The sequence below is a fragment of the Rhinolophus hipposideros genome (assembly GCF_964194185.1).
Source record: "Rhinolophus hipposideros genome assembly, chromosome: 24".
NCBI classification, from domain to species: domain Eukaryota; kingdom Metazoa; phylum Chordata; class Mammalia; order Chiroptera; family Rhinolophidae; genus Rhinolophus; species Rhinolophus hipposideros.
Window position 1 is genome coordinate 15,015,638 of NC_138070.1, and position 16,350 is coordinate 15,031,987.

Here is a 16,350-nt window from a genome sequence, read left to right on the forward strand (position 1 = left end):
GAGTTTGAATGAGACCCACAATGTTAACTGTTGCTGGAATCAGAATAGTGATGAGAATGATGTGATTCTTTAACCCAGATAAAGTTCGAAAGGCCTTCTGTCCAGTCTCCCCTCCCCCATTAACAGGAGGAATATGTAACATTCAGAAAGCACTCGCTATGTACCCAGCTGTGTGCTAAGTGCTTCCCATGAATTTTTTCCACCTCATCCAGACAGCAACCTTATGAGGTTTATGTTCATACTGTCCCCATTTCACTCAGAGGAAACTGAGGCTGAGGGAGGGCAAGTAATTGCCCAAGTTACACAGCAGGGTAGGGGCTGGGAGAGGTGTGAACAAAGACAATGTGACCTTGGGCGGCGAGTGTGGGTTGACCACTAGGCTCTCTTGCTCCCTTTTGAGGGGGTGGAAGGGGGAGAGGCAGACATGCTTTTCCCTATGACGCTGTCACAGATTTGTGATTCCGGGGGGTGGGGAGCCAACTCTCCAAGGCACCGCTGTTTGACGGAAGCTCCGGCCGGGCTGGGTGCTGGGGAGCGTGGGCAGGGCAGGGCCAGCTGACCTGTGTGTCCCCACAGCGGCGGTGGAGGCCTGCGTCCTGCATGGGCTGCGGCGGCGGGCGGCCGGCTTCCTGCGCAGCAACAAGATTGCAGCTCTCTTCATGAAGGTGGGCAAGAGCTTCCCGCCGGCGGACGAGCTGAGCCGCAAGGTCCAGGACCTGGAGCAGCTGATTGAGAGCGCGTGAGTGCAGAGCACGGGCCCCTGGAGGACAGCCCAGGCCCCTCCGTGGGCTCTGCAAGAGCCCCTGCCTCCCAGAACTCTCGCCACTCTCCTTTCTGCTCCCCAGACCCGCCCGACTCTTTCCCACTGCAGGGCCTTTGCACGTGCTGTGCCTTTTACCTACTTCACACCACTGGTCTTCATGGCTGATTCCTCGTCATCATGCAGGCCTTTCCCTAACTGAGTGTAAATTTCAGCCCTCACCCCATTTCTCTTCCATGTCACTCTGTTTATTTTCCAATTGTTATCACCATCTGTCATTAGCTTTGTTTGTTTGTTTACTGTTTACTTTATTGTTGTGTCTCTCCCCTTCTTGACTCTGAACTCTATAAAGACAGGTGACGACATGTGTGTTATTCCCCATGATGTCCCCAGCGTCTGAGAGAGCCTAGCACCTGATTAAATGCCAAAGAAACAGTGTCGCATGAATAAGTGCCTCCTATAAGCCAAGTCCTGCCCTAACTGTAGGAAGACCAAAGTTTAATAGAATCAATCTGGTCTCTGACCACGTGGGCCTCCGGTTAAAACTCACATAGAGGCATCCACTGAAGGGGAGAGGCAGCTTCACTCGCTGGGCTTTTCGGGCAATTGTATGTGTTGCGGGGAGGCTCACGGCCTGAGTGTGTGAGTACATGAGCGCCTCTCGCCAGAGCCGCTCCCCGAGTCCTGACTGCACAGCCAAACCGCCGGTCTGGAACCTGGTCGGAGATGGCAGATATGGTTCAGCTTTAGTTGATGCTGGTGGCTGCACAGAGGACCCTGTTAGGAAAGATCTGGAGCTATGATTGGGCTTCTTGGGAAAGAGTGCATGGATTGAGTAGCCATGTCTGTACCAGGCAAGGGAAGGGAGAGAGACTTGCATGCCCTGTGTTTGCCACCTCCGCCGTGGGTGAGCACTCCACTTCCCTGGATGAGAAACGGCCCTTTCCTTCACCTGCAGGCCCTGCCTGCGCAGCGCTGTTGGTCAGAACTGCACGACGGGCAAGGCTTTGGACTTGACATTGCTAATCCCCATACGGTACCCGACTCCTCAGCCACCTGGCCCCCCGGTGCCTTCCAGTCCATCCGCTAAATTCCCAGGTGTTGCTGACAACGTCTTAAAGGGAGGGATTTCCACAGGCCTTCCATGATATTGGCAATGACTTGTTAATGGAGGAATTAGAGATGCCCCGTGCCACATGGTAAGGGAAAGCCATTCATTCGTTCACGCAGCCACTCATTCATGAACATATGTACTGAGCCCCTCCTCTATGCCAGGCCCCGTGCTGGGCCTTGGGGGTACAGACATGAAGAGGGCCCGTGCTTGCCATGTGGTGGGCCCTCAGGAAGTTGTTTTATTAAAAAAGATAGTAATCGAATCGCTTAGTCCATGCCCTCAAGGCCACAGTACCGAGGGGAAAACAGGAAAGTGCGCAGGAACTTATGCTGCAGAGTCTGAGGGGCCCACAGAAGAGGGGCTCCTTCCCAGCTCTGGCTGGTCTGCGAGGGCTTCCTGCAGGAGGAGATGCCCTTGCTGAGACCTACAAAGAAAGAAGGGCTCAGTTTGGGAATGGGGTGGCGAGGGAAAGCAGGCGGCAGCAGCTCATGGAGAGTCCTCAGCTGTGAGCCTAGTGGCCTCAGGGAGCTGCAGATGTCGCCGTCTGCCCAGCTTATGGGGTCAGAAAGGAGAGTGATAAAGGGAATGGACGGAGAGGTGGAAAGGAGGAGGCTCGTGGAGCATCCCTGCCTGGAGTGTTCGAAAGCTTGCTCCTGAAGGGCAGTGGGGAGCCACTGAAGGGTCTGTATAATCCGAGAGAGAGGGAGAGAGAGGGAGAGAAAGAGAGAGAGAGAGAGAGAGAGAGAGAGAGAGAGAGAAGTATCGGTATGAAATTCTGGCTTGCCCCTCAACAGTGTGTGAAATTGTCTGACCACATCTTCACGTTCACTGGGTGTTGTTAGGTTTTTCAACTCTTTACCCATTTGTCAGGGGCAGTATAGTTTCTTGTTGTTTTAGTTGTCATTTCTTCATTTCCTAGGGAGGTTGAACATTTTCCCCATTTGCATATTGGTCCCGTTAGATTTCCTCTTGCGAATATCTTTTCTCCTCCTTTACTGGTCTTGAAGGCGAAACCAGATCCAGGGCCTCCAGGAGAATGTGCGGAAGCTGCCAAAGCTGCCTAACCTGTCCCCACTCGCCATCAAACACCTGTGGATCCGCACCGCCTTGTTTGAGAAGGTCCTGGACAAAATTGTTCATTACCTTGTGGAAAACAGCAGGTGAGCTGGAAAGAGCAGACCGACCCCTGGGTGCGCTCTGCCTCCGCCTGCTGGCAGCCTTGGGAATTGCACCCTCTTGCACAAAGCCACTTTCTTTTCCCCCTCGATGTGCACTTGATTTGAAAGTGATTAAATAAAGGTCTTCTGAATATTTGAATCTGAACTAGCCTAGCTTAGAACCTTGGGAATACTCAGGTGTTTAATAGCAATGCAGGGTCTTCACATGTAGAGTATGATATGAGGATTCTGAGATCTTGGTAGTCTTCCCTGTACAGTGAATTAAGCTCACAGGCTACTCCCATGTGGCCATAGGACAATCACTTAGCTCCTCTGTGCCTCTGATTTCTCTTTTGGTAAAAGGGATGGGGATTGCAGCTACTCTGGAGAAGAGATGAGAAGGGGAGTTAGCGAGTTAGTTCCAGCATTTTGGAAGTGCCCAGTGATACCCTTTACATTTTCTCTCCTAGCTCAGAATTACCTGATGTAAAGGTTTTATAGCATGAATCCTCTTGGCAATCATTCATCCATGCATTCACTCATTCAGCCAGTAAGTATTTAATGAGCATCTACTATGTGCCATAACCTAGATGTTGGGGATACGTTGGTCTTACCTGTCATGTTAAAGAGCTTGGATGTCACACCAAGAGCAGTGGGGAGACACTGCAGAATCTATAATATGAGACTTCTCCTGGCCAGCACTACTTCCAAGCCAGAGAGAGAGAGAGAGAGAGAGAGAGAGAGAAGGAAATATCTGAGAATCTCCCCATCTTTTGATATATGAAAGGGCCTGTTGGACCACATCTTCACACACAGTGGGTATTATTATTATCTTTTATTCTTTGCATGTTTGCTAGGAAAATATGTGTGAAAGTACAGAGCACAGTCCTTCCCCTCCTGAAGCTCACATTGGAGCAGGGAGAACAGGCACATAGTAATTGTGATAATATGCGATGAGCGTTCCGAGACAGGTGGGTCAGGGAAAGTGTCCCGGGAGACGTGACAGTGAAGCTTCAATTTGAAGGGTGTGTAGGCATTTAACCAGGTGAAGGGGGTGGGGAAGAGTGTTCTCAGCAGCAGGAACAGCAGGTGCAAAGGCCTTGAGGTGGGAGAGGAACTGAAAGAAACCCAGTTTCTGGGGCTCCAGTTAATCTTCTTGTACATTGTAGCATGTCTCTGCCCCCTGCCCTGTTATGGGTCCAGGGCCTCTGACATTATTACCTTCAGTGTATGACCTGTGTAATTCTGCTAAGCAAGTCAGTCAAAAGGAATTATTCATTATTTGACCAGCAATGCCAACCTGCTGTGGCTTCATTAAACTTTTTGTTTTACATTTTAGATCTCCACAGAAGCTGCAACATTAGTGCAGAGAGCTCTTGCCTCCCCTCATTGATAACATCCTATGTAACCACAGCACTGGTCTCAAAGCAAGAAGTTGGTTCAAGACTGTTAACTACAAACTTGCTTTGGATTTCACCAGTGTTCCCATACTCATTTTTTTGCTAGGTAGTTCTATGAAATGTTGACACATGCATAGTTTCCTGTAACCAACACCACACTCAGGATGCAGCACTGTTCGAAGGAAAGCCATCACCCTAACAAAACTCCCTCGGGTACTTTGTAACCCTCCCTGCTCTTTTCCAAGGCGGCATTTCCAAGGTTTGTGGTCACGTAACTGCTGATTTTTGGAAGGGAAATGGAATGGTGGAATGGAAAGTGTCTTGGAGCATTACCTTCAGGTCTGACACCCAGATGTGTAAACGTGATGTTGAGTGTATCCAGGGCATGTGAGGTCTGCCTCAGCCAATATTCTGGTTGAGAGAAGATTTCTTTGGGCTAAAATTACACCAGTGTGGCCGCCATTTATTGAGAACTTCCTGGTGTCAGAGTCTGTGATGTTGCTGTACGTGCAGGTCACCATGTATTCTTCCCAACAGCCCGGGCAGATGAGTTGTCATTCTTCCCATTTTGCAGTGAAGCTCAGAGAGGGTGCTCACCTGTCCTGGGGCACACAGCGAGGGAGGGAATGGCTGAGCTGGACTCCCACTCAGCCTGTCTGACTCCAGATCCCGTGTCCTTCACCCCCAGCTATAGGATGGGAAAAGCTGAGCCAGCAGGGTGTAGCTCATGCCTGCATCCACCTGCTGTGTGGCCTCCAGCCAGTCTCTCACCCTCTCTGGGCCTGAGATCCCTCGGGAGGTCAGAACAAGATCCTTTCCAACTCTGAAATTTTGGTAGTCTCTAGACTAGAGGAGGTTTGCAAAGAATTGGAAACCGCTACACAACACCTCAAACAAAAAACAAAAACGCTCAGTACGAACACAGCAGTATTGATGGCATCACATGTTATTTGAAGAGTCAGAAGCCAGGGGGCGGTTTTGAGTGTGCCAGGCCAGCACTGTCCACATTAGTTATCTGGACAGGATGTATAGCCTGTTGGGACAACCACGGCTAAGAAGCATTTTATCCCCTTAATAATAAGGGCAGACATCATCTGTGCCTCTAAATGACTTCCTGTCTGAAATGGAAGATGCGGTAGAAGCAGACAGAACCAGAGGCCTCAGCCACTTTCCACCTCATTAAGGCTTTATCATAGCCACGTATTAAGCAGTTACGTGCAGAGCACCATGCTAAGCGCCTCACATCCGTTGTCTCTCTGAAAAGTCCTTCCACCAGCCCTATGAGATATATTATTATTATGCCCATTTTAGAGACGGGGCAGCTGAGACTCACAGGTAAACTGGGTGACAGGACGGAGATTGAATCCAGTCTGCCCTTAACCACAAGACCATAGTGGCTTGTGCGCCCTCTGCTGGCCACCATCCAAGCCTGCATGTCCTTTCCTCTCTTGCCAGTAAGTACTATGAGAAGGAAGCTCTCCTCATGGACCCTGTGGATGGCCCCATTCTTGCATCCTTGTTGGGTAAGAGGTCCAGTGCTCTGAGCTTCCTCTGAATCTCTGGTCTCGGCTCATGGGGCACCCCCTAAGAGCTCCTCTCATCTCCTCCCCCGCCTCCCCCCAGCCACCCATCAAAGCTTACCTGTTCCCTGTCTCTGGCTTCCAGGCCCTTGTGCTGGCTTCTCCTTAGCAGGACCCTGGGGCACCCTAGCTCGCTAGAGTGGAGGGGTGGTGAGATGGGTGGCCCAGCTGGTAATAGACGGGAGGGCGGTCCTTCGGGGGCTATGGAACGCCAGCTCCCGTCTGCTCGGCAGTGGGGCCCTGTGCCCTGGAGTACACCAAGATGAAGACGGCAGATCACTTCTGGACAGACCCCTCGGCCGATGAGCTCGTCCAGAGGCACCGTATCCACAGCTCGCACCTGCGGCAGGACTCGCCCACCAAGCGTCCAGCCCTCTGTGTGAGTGGGGTGCACGGTGGGGCCCTGTGGGGAGTTAGGCTGTGTTTCGGACGTGGTGTGGGGGCGGGGGACGGAGTGGGGCCTTGAGGTCACTCCGACCTCGTCCTTTGCCGCCCGTCACACTGCCAGATCCAGAAGAGGCATTCGAGTGGCAGCATGGACGACCGGCCCTCGCTCTCCGCCCGTGACTACGTGGAGTCCCTGCACCAGAACTCCCGGGCCACCCTGCTCTATGGCAAGAACAACGTTCTGGTGCAGCCGGTGAGAGTTCGTCTTGGGCCCTGGTCTTCCACTGGGGGCTTAGGGCCAGCGTACAGAGGAGGAGTGCCCTCTGGTTCCAGGTTGCTCATTCTTTCATCATCCAGCCATCCACCCACTCACCCATCTGTTCATTCATCTGCCAATATTCTATCCATTCATTCATCTACATGCCAGTATTTCCTTCTATTCATCCATCCATCCATCCATCCATCCATCCATCCGTCCATCCATTTGTCCATTTATTTTCCAGTCTATCTGTCCGTCCACCTGACCACCCAGCCATCTATTCATCCGTTCTCTTGTTGCTCACTCATTCCGCAAACATTTATACTGAACCTTCTGTGCACTAGATGCTTAGGATATCGCCATGCACGTCTTCCTGGTGAATATATAGTAAGCACTTCCTAAGTGTCAGGCCCTGTGTGGAGGGCTTTTAATGGTATCAGCTCATTTAAACCTCACAACAACCACTTGAGGCAGAGACTGCTAGATAATAACACAGAGGCTCGTACAGGCAGGGTAAGGGGCAGGTTTATGATTGGACTTCAGGCCGGCCAGTGCCAGAGTCTGTGCCACTTGCCAGTCACCCTCTATGCACCAGTGCTGGACCAGGTCGCAGGATGGGTGGTGAGCAAGGCATGGGAAGCCCCTGCCCTCATGGAATATCTCCTTTGCTGTCCCCTCCCCGGGACCATTTGGATAAGCATGGTGTTTGGGCTCAGCTGGGGAGAAGCAGAGAGAGAGCTATTAGCTATTGCAGCTCTGTGGTCACAGTTTCAATCACTGGGTGACCTGGAGCAAGTCACTTCTCCCTCTGAGCCTCCCTATCTGCGTCACAATGGGTACAAGATCCTATTTCCTCAGAACTAAAAAGCCATGAATTTAATTGGCATCATTTTTTAACAGAACCATCAGGAAATAAAACATGCAATTAAATTAGATGCAGTGCTTTATCACTTGAAAATTTTATTGTACACTTTTTGAAAGAACTCTTTGAGACGTATTTGGATATAGGTTTTTTTTTTCCAATCATACATTACTCGTATAAGTACACACAAGGGAAAATGTAATTGCCATATATTAGTTGAAATAATCCTAAAACTTCTTCACATTTTAGGGTGCAATCTTCTGTTTCACTTTTTGACTTAAGAGTCATCGATCTCCTTATTTTCCCACCAAATACAATTTTCTGTTCCATCAAGAAAAAGGTGTCGCCCAACTCTAGCCCATGGGCCAAGTGCAGCCCTTCACCTGTATTCAGAAATAACGTTTCACTGGAACATAGCCGTGCCCATGTGTTCACACATTGGCTGCTTTCACGCCAAGATGGCAGCGTTGAGTGCGTGCCGTTGAGCCGGTGTGCCTCGCAGAGCCAACAATGTTCCCTATGGGGCCATTTACCGAAAAAGTTTCTGCCCTCTGATCCAGAGCATGGGAGGCGCAGCATTTCTTGCAGCCTTGCACTTGGTTGTTGATTTGCAAGCAAATCTGGAATTGTGGACCCCCCTGCAGTGGCCAACACCACGTCAGTGCTCCCTTGCTCGGTCCCCAGCCTTCCTACCTGCCCAGTACCTTTTCCATTCAAAGCCAAATCACGCACAGTCTAATCTTCCTGAACACATTTCAAATAGCACCTGTGTTCCACATATAACGTAACAACCACACACAGAACTTAATTGAGGTGACGATATGAACGGCTGTGACCGAGTCTGCACGAGATCAGGCAATGACAACTACGTCACGATGGGGAGATGCTGCTGGTTGTAACATGCATCCCCATTTCAGGTACATTAAACTGTGAAAGACAAATTGGCATTTTAGAATCGGTGGAAGACTGCGCTCGTGCTCCCTCGTGGGGTGGCAGGCTTGGGTGGTTCAGTTGAGACAATGTGTGTGGTGCTGCAGCCTGAATGCTCAGTAAAGGTTAGTTGTCTGTCTCCACGTGTTGTTGAGGTGCTAGAGGGACTGCGTCCTCTATGGGTGAGGCTTGGAGACACTCCCCACCACCACCCCTCACTTGGGGTTAAACAGAGCAGGTGAGAAGCTCTGCAGGCAAATTTGGGAAGGCAGGGAGTCCGGCTGCCGGGCGGGAATGTGGTGGGGCTACTGGGGAAGGGGCTTCTGGGTAAGGTCCGGGAAGGGGATGTGGATTTCAGCTGCCATGTCTTTCTGCCTTAATACTGGCCAAAAAGACGGCATATAAATGCCTTCTGTTTTGTAAAGGGTGGTGTTGAGAGGGACAGAGCCCCTTCCTGGTGTTAAATGACCCCTCCCACACCCACCCCCGCTTGCAGCAAGGCCCCAGGACCTCAGAAGGGGAGTCTGACTGGGAAAGTGCTGGAGGTGGGCGGCTTTCACAGCTGGGTCCGTAGAACCCATCCTGGGTGGTTGGCCGTAAATGACTTCCAGGTAGCGTGACTACCTGGAAGGAGTTCAGGGTCTTTCAAATGGCCCTGGTCTTGGAGGGAATGACCCAACCTCTTGGTTCTGGTTATGTGTGCTTGAGTCGCATGGGCCGGGGCCCACCTCCACTGGGACTCTGGCACTACGCCCAGGCCTGAGTCCTCCTCTCTCTGCAGAGGGATGACATGGAGGCTGTGCCGGGGTACCTGTCCCTGCACCAGACGGCTGACGTCATGACCTTGAAGTGGACGCCCAACCAGCTGATGAACGGGTCTGTGGGCGACCTAGACTATGAGAAGAGGTAGGGCACCGGGTCCCTCCCCTCCCACTGGCACGGGGAAATGTGTCCCCTGTCCCCGTTGCCCTGGGCCTGTCTGATGCTCCCTCTGGTTGTTACGGCCGCTTGGCTCAGCTTCCCTGCAACTCTGGCCTCGTGGGTAATCCAAGGACTTGGGAGGATCCAGAAACCAACTGGAAGGATCTTAGGGGGTGGGAGTCAGGCAGAGCCCTGGCCAAGACACCACCCAGAGAGAAATCGTAACAAAGATCTCATAAGCCCACAAATGGCAAATACCTGCCCCCCATCTGCTGCCACCTTTCCCATCACCTGAGGCTCACGGAAGTCCCACTGCTGGCACCTGTGAAGTCAAGGCTCTGGAGTGGCTGTTCTAACTCCTGCCCGAGGACACATGGTGGCCTGGAGATAGAGTCTGAGTTAGTCAAGGATCTTAGATACGGGTAATAGAAAACCAGACTCAGGCTGACTTAAGCCTTTGCTCCCATGAACTGAAAAATCTTAGGGCAGCGGCCTCAGGCGTGACTAGGTCCAGGGACGCGAATGACGAAGACCTGCACTCTGGCCATCTCTTGGCTCTGTGTCCCTGACTGTGGACCCCATTCTCAGGCAGCCTTTTCCTACCACGGCCCCCTACGTCTCCCGACTTCGGTTATTCTTACCACTGTTCTCCTAGCGGAAAGGAGCATCTCTTTCCCAGTACCTCTAACATAAAGCCTATAATTGAATCTCATTGGTTCCGCTTGTGTCGTGGAACCATCCCTGAACCAATCACTGTGGCCAAAACAGTGGAATATGCTGATTAGCCAGGCCTGGGTCAGGTGGCCATTCCTGGTCCTGAAGTGCACTGGTGTGTGGGGGCAGCCTCGGCCACGTGGTCTGGGGGCAAGCGAGGGGGGTTCCTCAGAAAATCGGGGTGCTGGGACCAGAAGAAAGGGACTTAGAGGCTGGGAAGACTGATACAGGTGTGGGGGACAGGTGGGTCCTGGTGAGAAGGGTAGAGGAGACCATGGGTGTGGTCTTCAGGCCTCCTGGGCTCTTCACCACGATGAGGTGGGCAGGCATCCTGCAAACCTAACCTTCCCTCGCTTTCCAGCGTCTACTGGGACTATGCCATGACCATCCGCCTGGAGGAGATCGTCTACCTGCACTGCCACCAGCAAGGTAGGGCCTGCAGGGGCAGCGCGGGGCTGGCCCGTTCCTCCCGGACTCCCTGCCTGCCTCCCCCCATTATTTCCTGTGCAGCCTCAGACAGTTGACTTCATCCCTCTTGAGTCTCAGTTTTCCCATCTGTAAAAACGACACCTACTCATGGGGTCGCTGGGAGAATCAAATGACGAATGCTAAGGGCTCAGCATCAAAAGCACCAAACCGAGGATGTTAGTCGCTGATACTTACGGAGCGCTTACCATGTGCCAAGCATGGTTCTCAGTATTTACATGTCTGCTATTTAATCGTCACAACAACCCAGCCATAGGGGCTCCGTCATCCCAAGCTCAGAAGTGAGGAAGCCGCTTGGCACAGAGACTCACAGCCTGTAAGCCCCAGAGCCTGGACTCGAACCCACACCTTAATCACTCCAAAGTCAGGGCTTTGCAGCTCTGGGGTTAATAACTAGAGTTCCCCACAAAAAGCAGAAGGCCATCGTGTTTGGGAAAGCAAGGCATCTGTGGCCCACCCAGGTATAAAACATGACCCTAGTTTGATGAGATAGACCTGGGTTCAGCTCCAGGCCCTGCCACTTACCAGCTGTGTGACCCTGGGAAAGTTACATAACCTCTCTGAGCCTCGGTTTTATCATTTGTAAAATTGGCAATAATATATATGCCTCAAATATTGAGTACTACAATAAGATGGTGCCTTTAAGATGCCGTACTTATGTACGCTATGTGCTCAATACATGCTAGCCACAGTCAACTTCTGCCCTGAGAAGGTATAGGTCTGAAAGCCTCCATACGGAGATAGGTCAGGTAGATTTGTAGAGGGTGCTTGGGGGCATCGTTTTCCTTTGGTGGGTAGCTGCAGGGAGACCAAACCACACACTTCTTGACTGTGTCCTACAGTTCCCAGTCAACGATGATGGCAGGTGGGATGAAAGGGACTCGGGGGAGGTAAAACCTGCCCTTGGCCTCTGCCCAGGCCTTTCCCAGAGCCCAGAGCAGGTCCATGGGTCTGGCTCAGCATACCTGGGGGGGGGGGGTGTTGGCTGGGAGGGCCCCGTCCCCGTGCCTCGTAGTGACTTCCTGCTGGGTCTTCTGTGGCCGGTCGTGGTGGCAGTGGACAGCGGCGGGACGGTGGTGTTGGTCAGCCAGGACGGGATCCAGAGGCCGCCCTTCCACTTCCCCAAGGGAGGACACCTCCTGCAGTTCCTCTCCTGCCTGGAGAATGGGTTGCTCCCTCATGGGCAGCTGGACCCACCACTCTGGTCTCAGCGGGGAAAGGTGAGTGATGCTGGGTGGGGGTCAGCGATGGGGAGTGATCACTCCTGCGCCTGGGCCCTGTGTGGCTTCCCGGGCTCAGGCACACCCCATCAAGCCCCTCGGGCTGTTCAGGTGGGGGGACGGGTGTGTCCCAGGCACCGTGCATTGGGACATGTTCTTTCAGGGCAAAGTATTTCCCAAACTGCGCAAGCGAAGCCCTCAAGGTTCCGCCGAGTCCACGTCTTCAGACAAGGAAGATGACGAGGCCACGGATTACGTGTTCCGCATCGTCTACCCCAGCCTGCAGTCTGAATTCGGTAAGCTGCCCGGTCCCGGGGCCCCTGAAAACGACCCAGGCATTTGGAACGACCAGACAAGAGGTGTAGATCGTGGGACCAGCAGGGAGACCTGAAATCAGGAAGTGTGTGTCTTGGCGGCCTCGGTTTCCCCCCAAGTGAGAACAAATAACCACTCTCTACTTAGCTGATTACGCTGCGGCTGGCCGGGAGGTGGCATGGGGGGTGGGTAGAGGCAGTGACATGGGCTCTGGAGTTTTGGTTGAATTTGGGCAAGTCACTTCAACCCTCTGTGCCTCAGTTTCATCCCCTGTAAAATGGGGATGTTGATAGGGCTCTTGTGAGGATTACATGAAATAAGGCATTTGGCACAGAGAGAACACAGATGTTAGCTGCTGTTTTGTTGTTATTATTGTCCTTCGACATATTGTTGTAAGGATTCAGTGACAGAGTGGAAGTGATCAGTGTAAAGCCCGTAGAATAAGGCCTCACACACAGTAGGTCCTCAATAAACGGTAGTCAGAACAGCAGAGAGGACGCGAAGCACTGAGCTCTAGCACGCCCGATGACAATAGGTGTCCAGCGATACGCCTGGTGACTGCCGGGAAACACGTGCTTAGTGAACAGAGGCTGCGGCTCTTAGATCATCATTACCGGGAGGATTGAGTGAATCCTTATCTGAAAAGTTCGTGGAAGGAGGCTGCATTTATCAAGCACTGTAGGGATGTCTGTTAAATCGGTATTAAGTTACAGGTTCTTTCTATTAACCTCATTTTATTTAACCCTCTGTGGCCCCATCGATCGATCCCATTTGACAGACAATGGCAGCGCCTCTCTTTGCTTAAGTGACCTCAGCTGGGCAGCAAAGAGGTTCTTTCGAAAGCAGATGTCCTCCCAGAAAGGATGGACTAACCGTACCAGGCCACTTAAGGCTCCATCTCTCATCCATCGCTGAGTCGGATCCAGGGTGTGGAGCAGACTTGGCAGTAAGGTCCTACGTGTCTTGAAAACACATTTAGTTTGTTTTCACCCATATGTTTCTTTATGGCCAGTTCCAGCATCATTAAGAGCCACAGAGTGTCCTGAACTGTTCATTACTATATCCGTTCCCACCCAGATCAGGGTCTGGAGCCATCCCAGCCTCAGTACCACAGCTCACACCGCCCCGCCAGACAGCTAATTCATCAGAGAGGACCAGATGCTCTGTGGCCACCTTCCAGAAAATTCTCTCCACTGGGGCTCTTCCTCCAACAACTTACTTGGAGGCTCGTGCTGGGAGCCAGGCTGGGTGCTGGATGTCCCTTATTTGAGGAATATCAATGTTAGCCTCTTGTGGCTTTCTGCGTGTGCCAGTGGAACAGACGCTAGCCATGCCCACCCACACCCCTCTGTGCACGCAGCCCCACTGCCAGCCTCAGGGTCTCTATGCCTGAGGGGTTTCTCCGGCCACCAGGGTCCTCCTGCCCATGGGTGGGGCAGATTAGAAGTGTCAGGGAATGAATGCTCCTTGAGAAGCCCTCAGCCAGTGACTGAGAGAGGTGGTGTATCTGTGCCCCAGCTCCCCCACCCTGCAGCGAGAAGACTCAAATGTGTGTTCTGCATTGCTCCGAGGTCTCCCAGGAGATGGAGCGCCAATTGCCCACAGCCGTAACTAACGCTTCACTCTCAGCCTCCCCTTCCCGTCTCACTTCACCTCTCCCTACCCGTGCTTCTTGGGAATACCTCCTAAATAAACTACGCGCAGTTGAGTCCCGACTGGATTTGCAGAAAACCCCCGCTAAGTTAGTTTATTTAGAATGGGTTTCCCGATCTCGGCACTACTGACCATGCAGTGGGTCCATGGAACCGTTCTTTATGGCGGGGGCTGTCCTGTGCGTTGTGGGATGTTGAGCAGTGTCCCTGGTCTCCCCCCCACTAGACGCCAAGTAGCAAATCCACCCCCTCCCCAGAAGTGTCTCCAGGCGTTGCCAAGAGTCCTCTGGAGGCAAAATTGCCTCCAGGTTGAGAACTGCTGCTTTAGAGAAAAGAAAACATCACAGCGTTCAGCTCGGCCACAGCAATGTGGCCAAGTGACTTATTCCCTCCGGCCCTCACTTCCATGTGTGAAATGGGGATAACAGCAACCCCCCCCCAGGATCATATTCTGAGAAGTCAGTGTGATGATACATCAAAAACACCTAACGGGACAAGTGACAAATGTTCAGTGAGCAGTGGTAGACACCCGGTATCGAGTGTCACTGTGTGAAGCCCACCACCGCCCTCCCAGGCAGGTACCATTGTCATCAGCATCCTCTTGTTTTTCAGAGGAGGAAACTAAGGCACAGAAAGGTTAAGAAACTGGCCCAGGGTTGCACAGCTAATCCTTGGAATGGCTGGAATTTGAACCCAGGTGGTCTGGCTCCAGAGAATGTGCTTCTCCCCCACCACTCCATGCAGATTGTGGTGAGACGAGGACATTCTGGTTTCACCTCTTCATCTTCCAGGTCAGGTTCAGCCCATGTGGACATGGTGACCCCATTCTTGGTTGATTTTTTTCAGGGGCCTGAGTCACACAGAGTTTAAAAAAAAAAAAAAAAAAAACTTTATGCTTTTTATCTGTTAGAAACATGAAATCCTTTCTGGAGAAGCACCTAAATCAGAACTCGGCAGACCCCTTCTTGTGGGCCAATTTGGCCCACTGCCTGTTTTTGTAAATAAAGTTTTATTGAAATAGGACCACACCTATTCATTTATGTATTATCTGTGGCTGCTTTCACGCCACAACAGTGGGGTGGAATCGTTGTGACAGAGACCGTATGGGCCAGAAAGCCAGAAATATTTACTATTTGACCCTTTAAGAAAAAGTGTGCAGACAAATACCTACTTTCAGTGATAAGAGAGAAGAGTGTCACCCTGTGGGAGGGAACGTGTGGCCACACGTGGTTCTAAACTCCCTTTCAGTATCGTCTTGCCCCTGTCTTCACCACCGGGTTCTTTGCCTGCCCCTTGTGCACAGAGGAAGCAAAGACAAGTTCTAAAACATTTAGAGTTCACCGTTGGAGAAGGGCATTTTTAGACTGCTTTGTGGCTGCGACTGCTTCTGCATGTTCGGTGTGGCAGGTGAGCACCCCATGTGCTTCCGAAGCACCCGAAATGCAGCCAGTCCGAATTGAGGTGTGCTGTGAGTGTGGAAGACACACCTGGGATTTTGAAGACTTGGTACAAGAAAAAAATATACTGATGATATGTTAAAATGATAACATTGTGGATATGTTGGGTTAAAGAGACCATATGATTGTATTGTTGAGATTGATTTCGCCTGTTTCTTTTTACCTTTTCAGTGTGGCTACTAGGTAATTTTAAATTATGCATGTGGCTTATATTGTATTCCCACTGGACAGTGCTGGCCTAGTACAGGGTTTCTCAATGTTGGCACTGTCGACATGGGGGCTGAATAATTGTTTGTGTGTGGAGCGGGGGGAGTGCCTTGTACATTATAGGGTGTTGAGCAGGGTCCCTGGTCTCTACCCATTAGATTGCTACTAGCTCACTCCCAAGTTGGGACAACCGACAATGTCTCCAGACTTCACCAAATGTCCCTCGGGGGCCCAAAATTGCCCCAGTTGAGAGCCACTGGTCTAGGGCATGGATGGTATGGGGAGATGATAGCCAAAGGAAAAAGAGCTGAGAAAGCAAGAGTAGGAACTGGGAGTCTAATCCCCTGGGTGGAATCCTGGCTCCACCACTTACTAGCTGGGCGTCTTGGGCATGCTGCTTAACTATGCCATACCTCAGTTTCCCAGTCTGTCAAAGGGGATAATGCTAGTACTTATGCTCAGTAAGTGATAGTTGTTGTTAGTGGAAAGAGACGGGACTTCAGTGAAAAAGACCAGCTATGCCAGTTACTACACTGCCTGGTTGGGGCCTTGGATGATTTAAGTTGTGTCATCATTCTGAGCCTCATTGTTTTCTTCTGCAAAATGGGAAAAGAAATACATCCCTTCTAGGCTTCTATCCTCTGCCTAGCATGGCCTCCAGCACATAGTGGGTACTTTATGAGTATATCAGCATTCTTTCTTCCTCTGATCAAACATACTACATGGGAGGAGGGCAGGGGAAAGGTTCAAGCTTTGAGGAATTAGTTCTTCAGGCGCTTCGGTGTTTTGCCTACCTCAGACCTTCCATTTCACGGTTGCTTTTTGTTTTGTGTCTCAAGTTGTTCCCGGTCCCTCGTGCAGCACTTCCCCTGTCTCCGTGGGCCCTGCCTGGATGGCGGTTCCTGTGGGCCAGTCTGTGCTGGTGGTAG

The 16,350-nt window shown here is 51.7% G+C and overlaps 1 protein-coding gene across 1 annotated transcript in view; it reads left to right on the top strand.

The window, feature by feature from the left end:
* Window positions 1–16,350, top strand: part of SGSM1 (small G protein signaling modulator 1) — an 82,144-nt gene that overhangs the window by 29,172 nt on the left and 36,622 nt on the right. Inside the window, exons 4-12 of the mRNA XM_081037472.1 lie at window positions 577–739; window positions 2,882–3,034; window positions 5,887–5,954; window positions 6,245–6,390; window positions 6,520–6,651; window positions 9,231–9,355; window positions 10,446–10,513; window positions 11,627–11,790; window positions 11,954–12,086. Of these exons, the coding sequence (XP_080893598.1) occupies window positions 577–739; window positions 2,882–3,034; window positions 5,887–5,954; window positions 6,245–6,390; window positions 6,520–6,651; window positions 9,231–9,355; window positions 10,446–10,513; window positions 11,627–11,790; window positions 11,954–12,086 (1,152 nt within the window). The remainder of the gene's footprint in view (window positions 1–576; window positions 740–2,881; window positions 3,035–5,886; window positions 5,955–6,244; window positions 6,391–6,519; window positions 6,652–9,230; window positions 9,356–10,445; window positions 10,514–11,626; window positions 11,791–11,953; window positions 12,087–16,350) is intronic.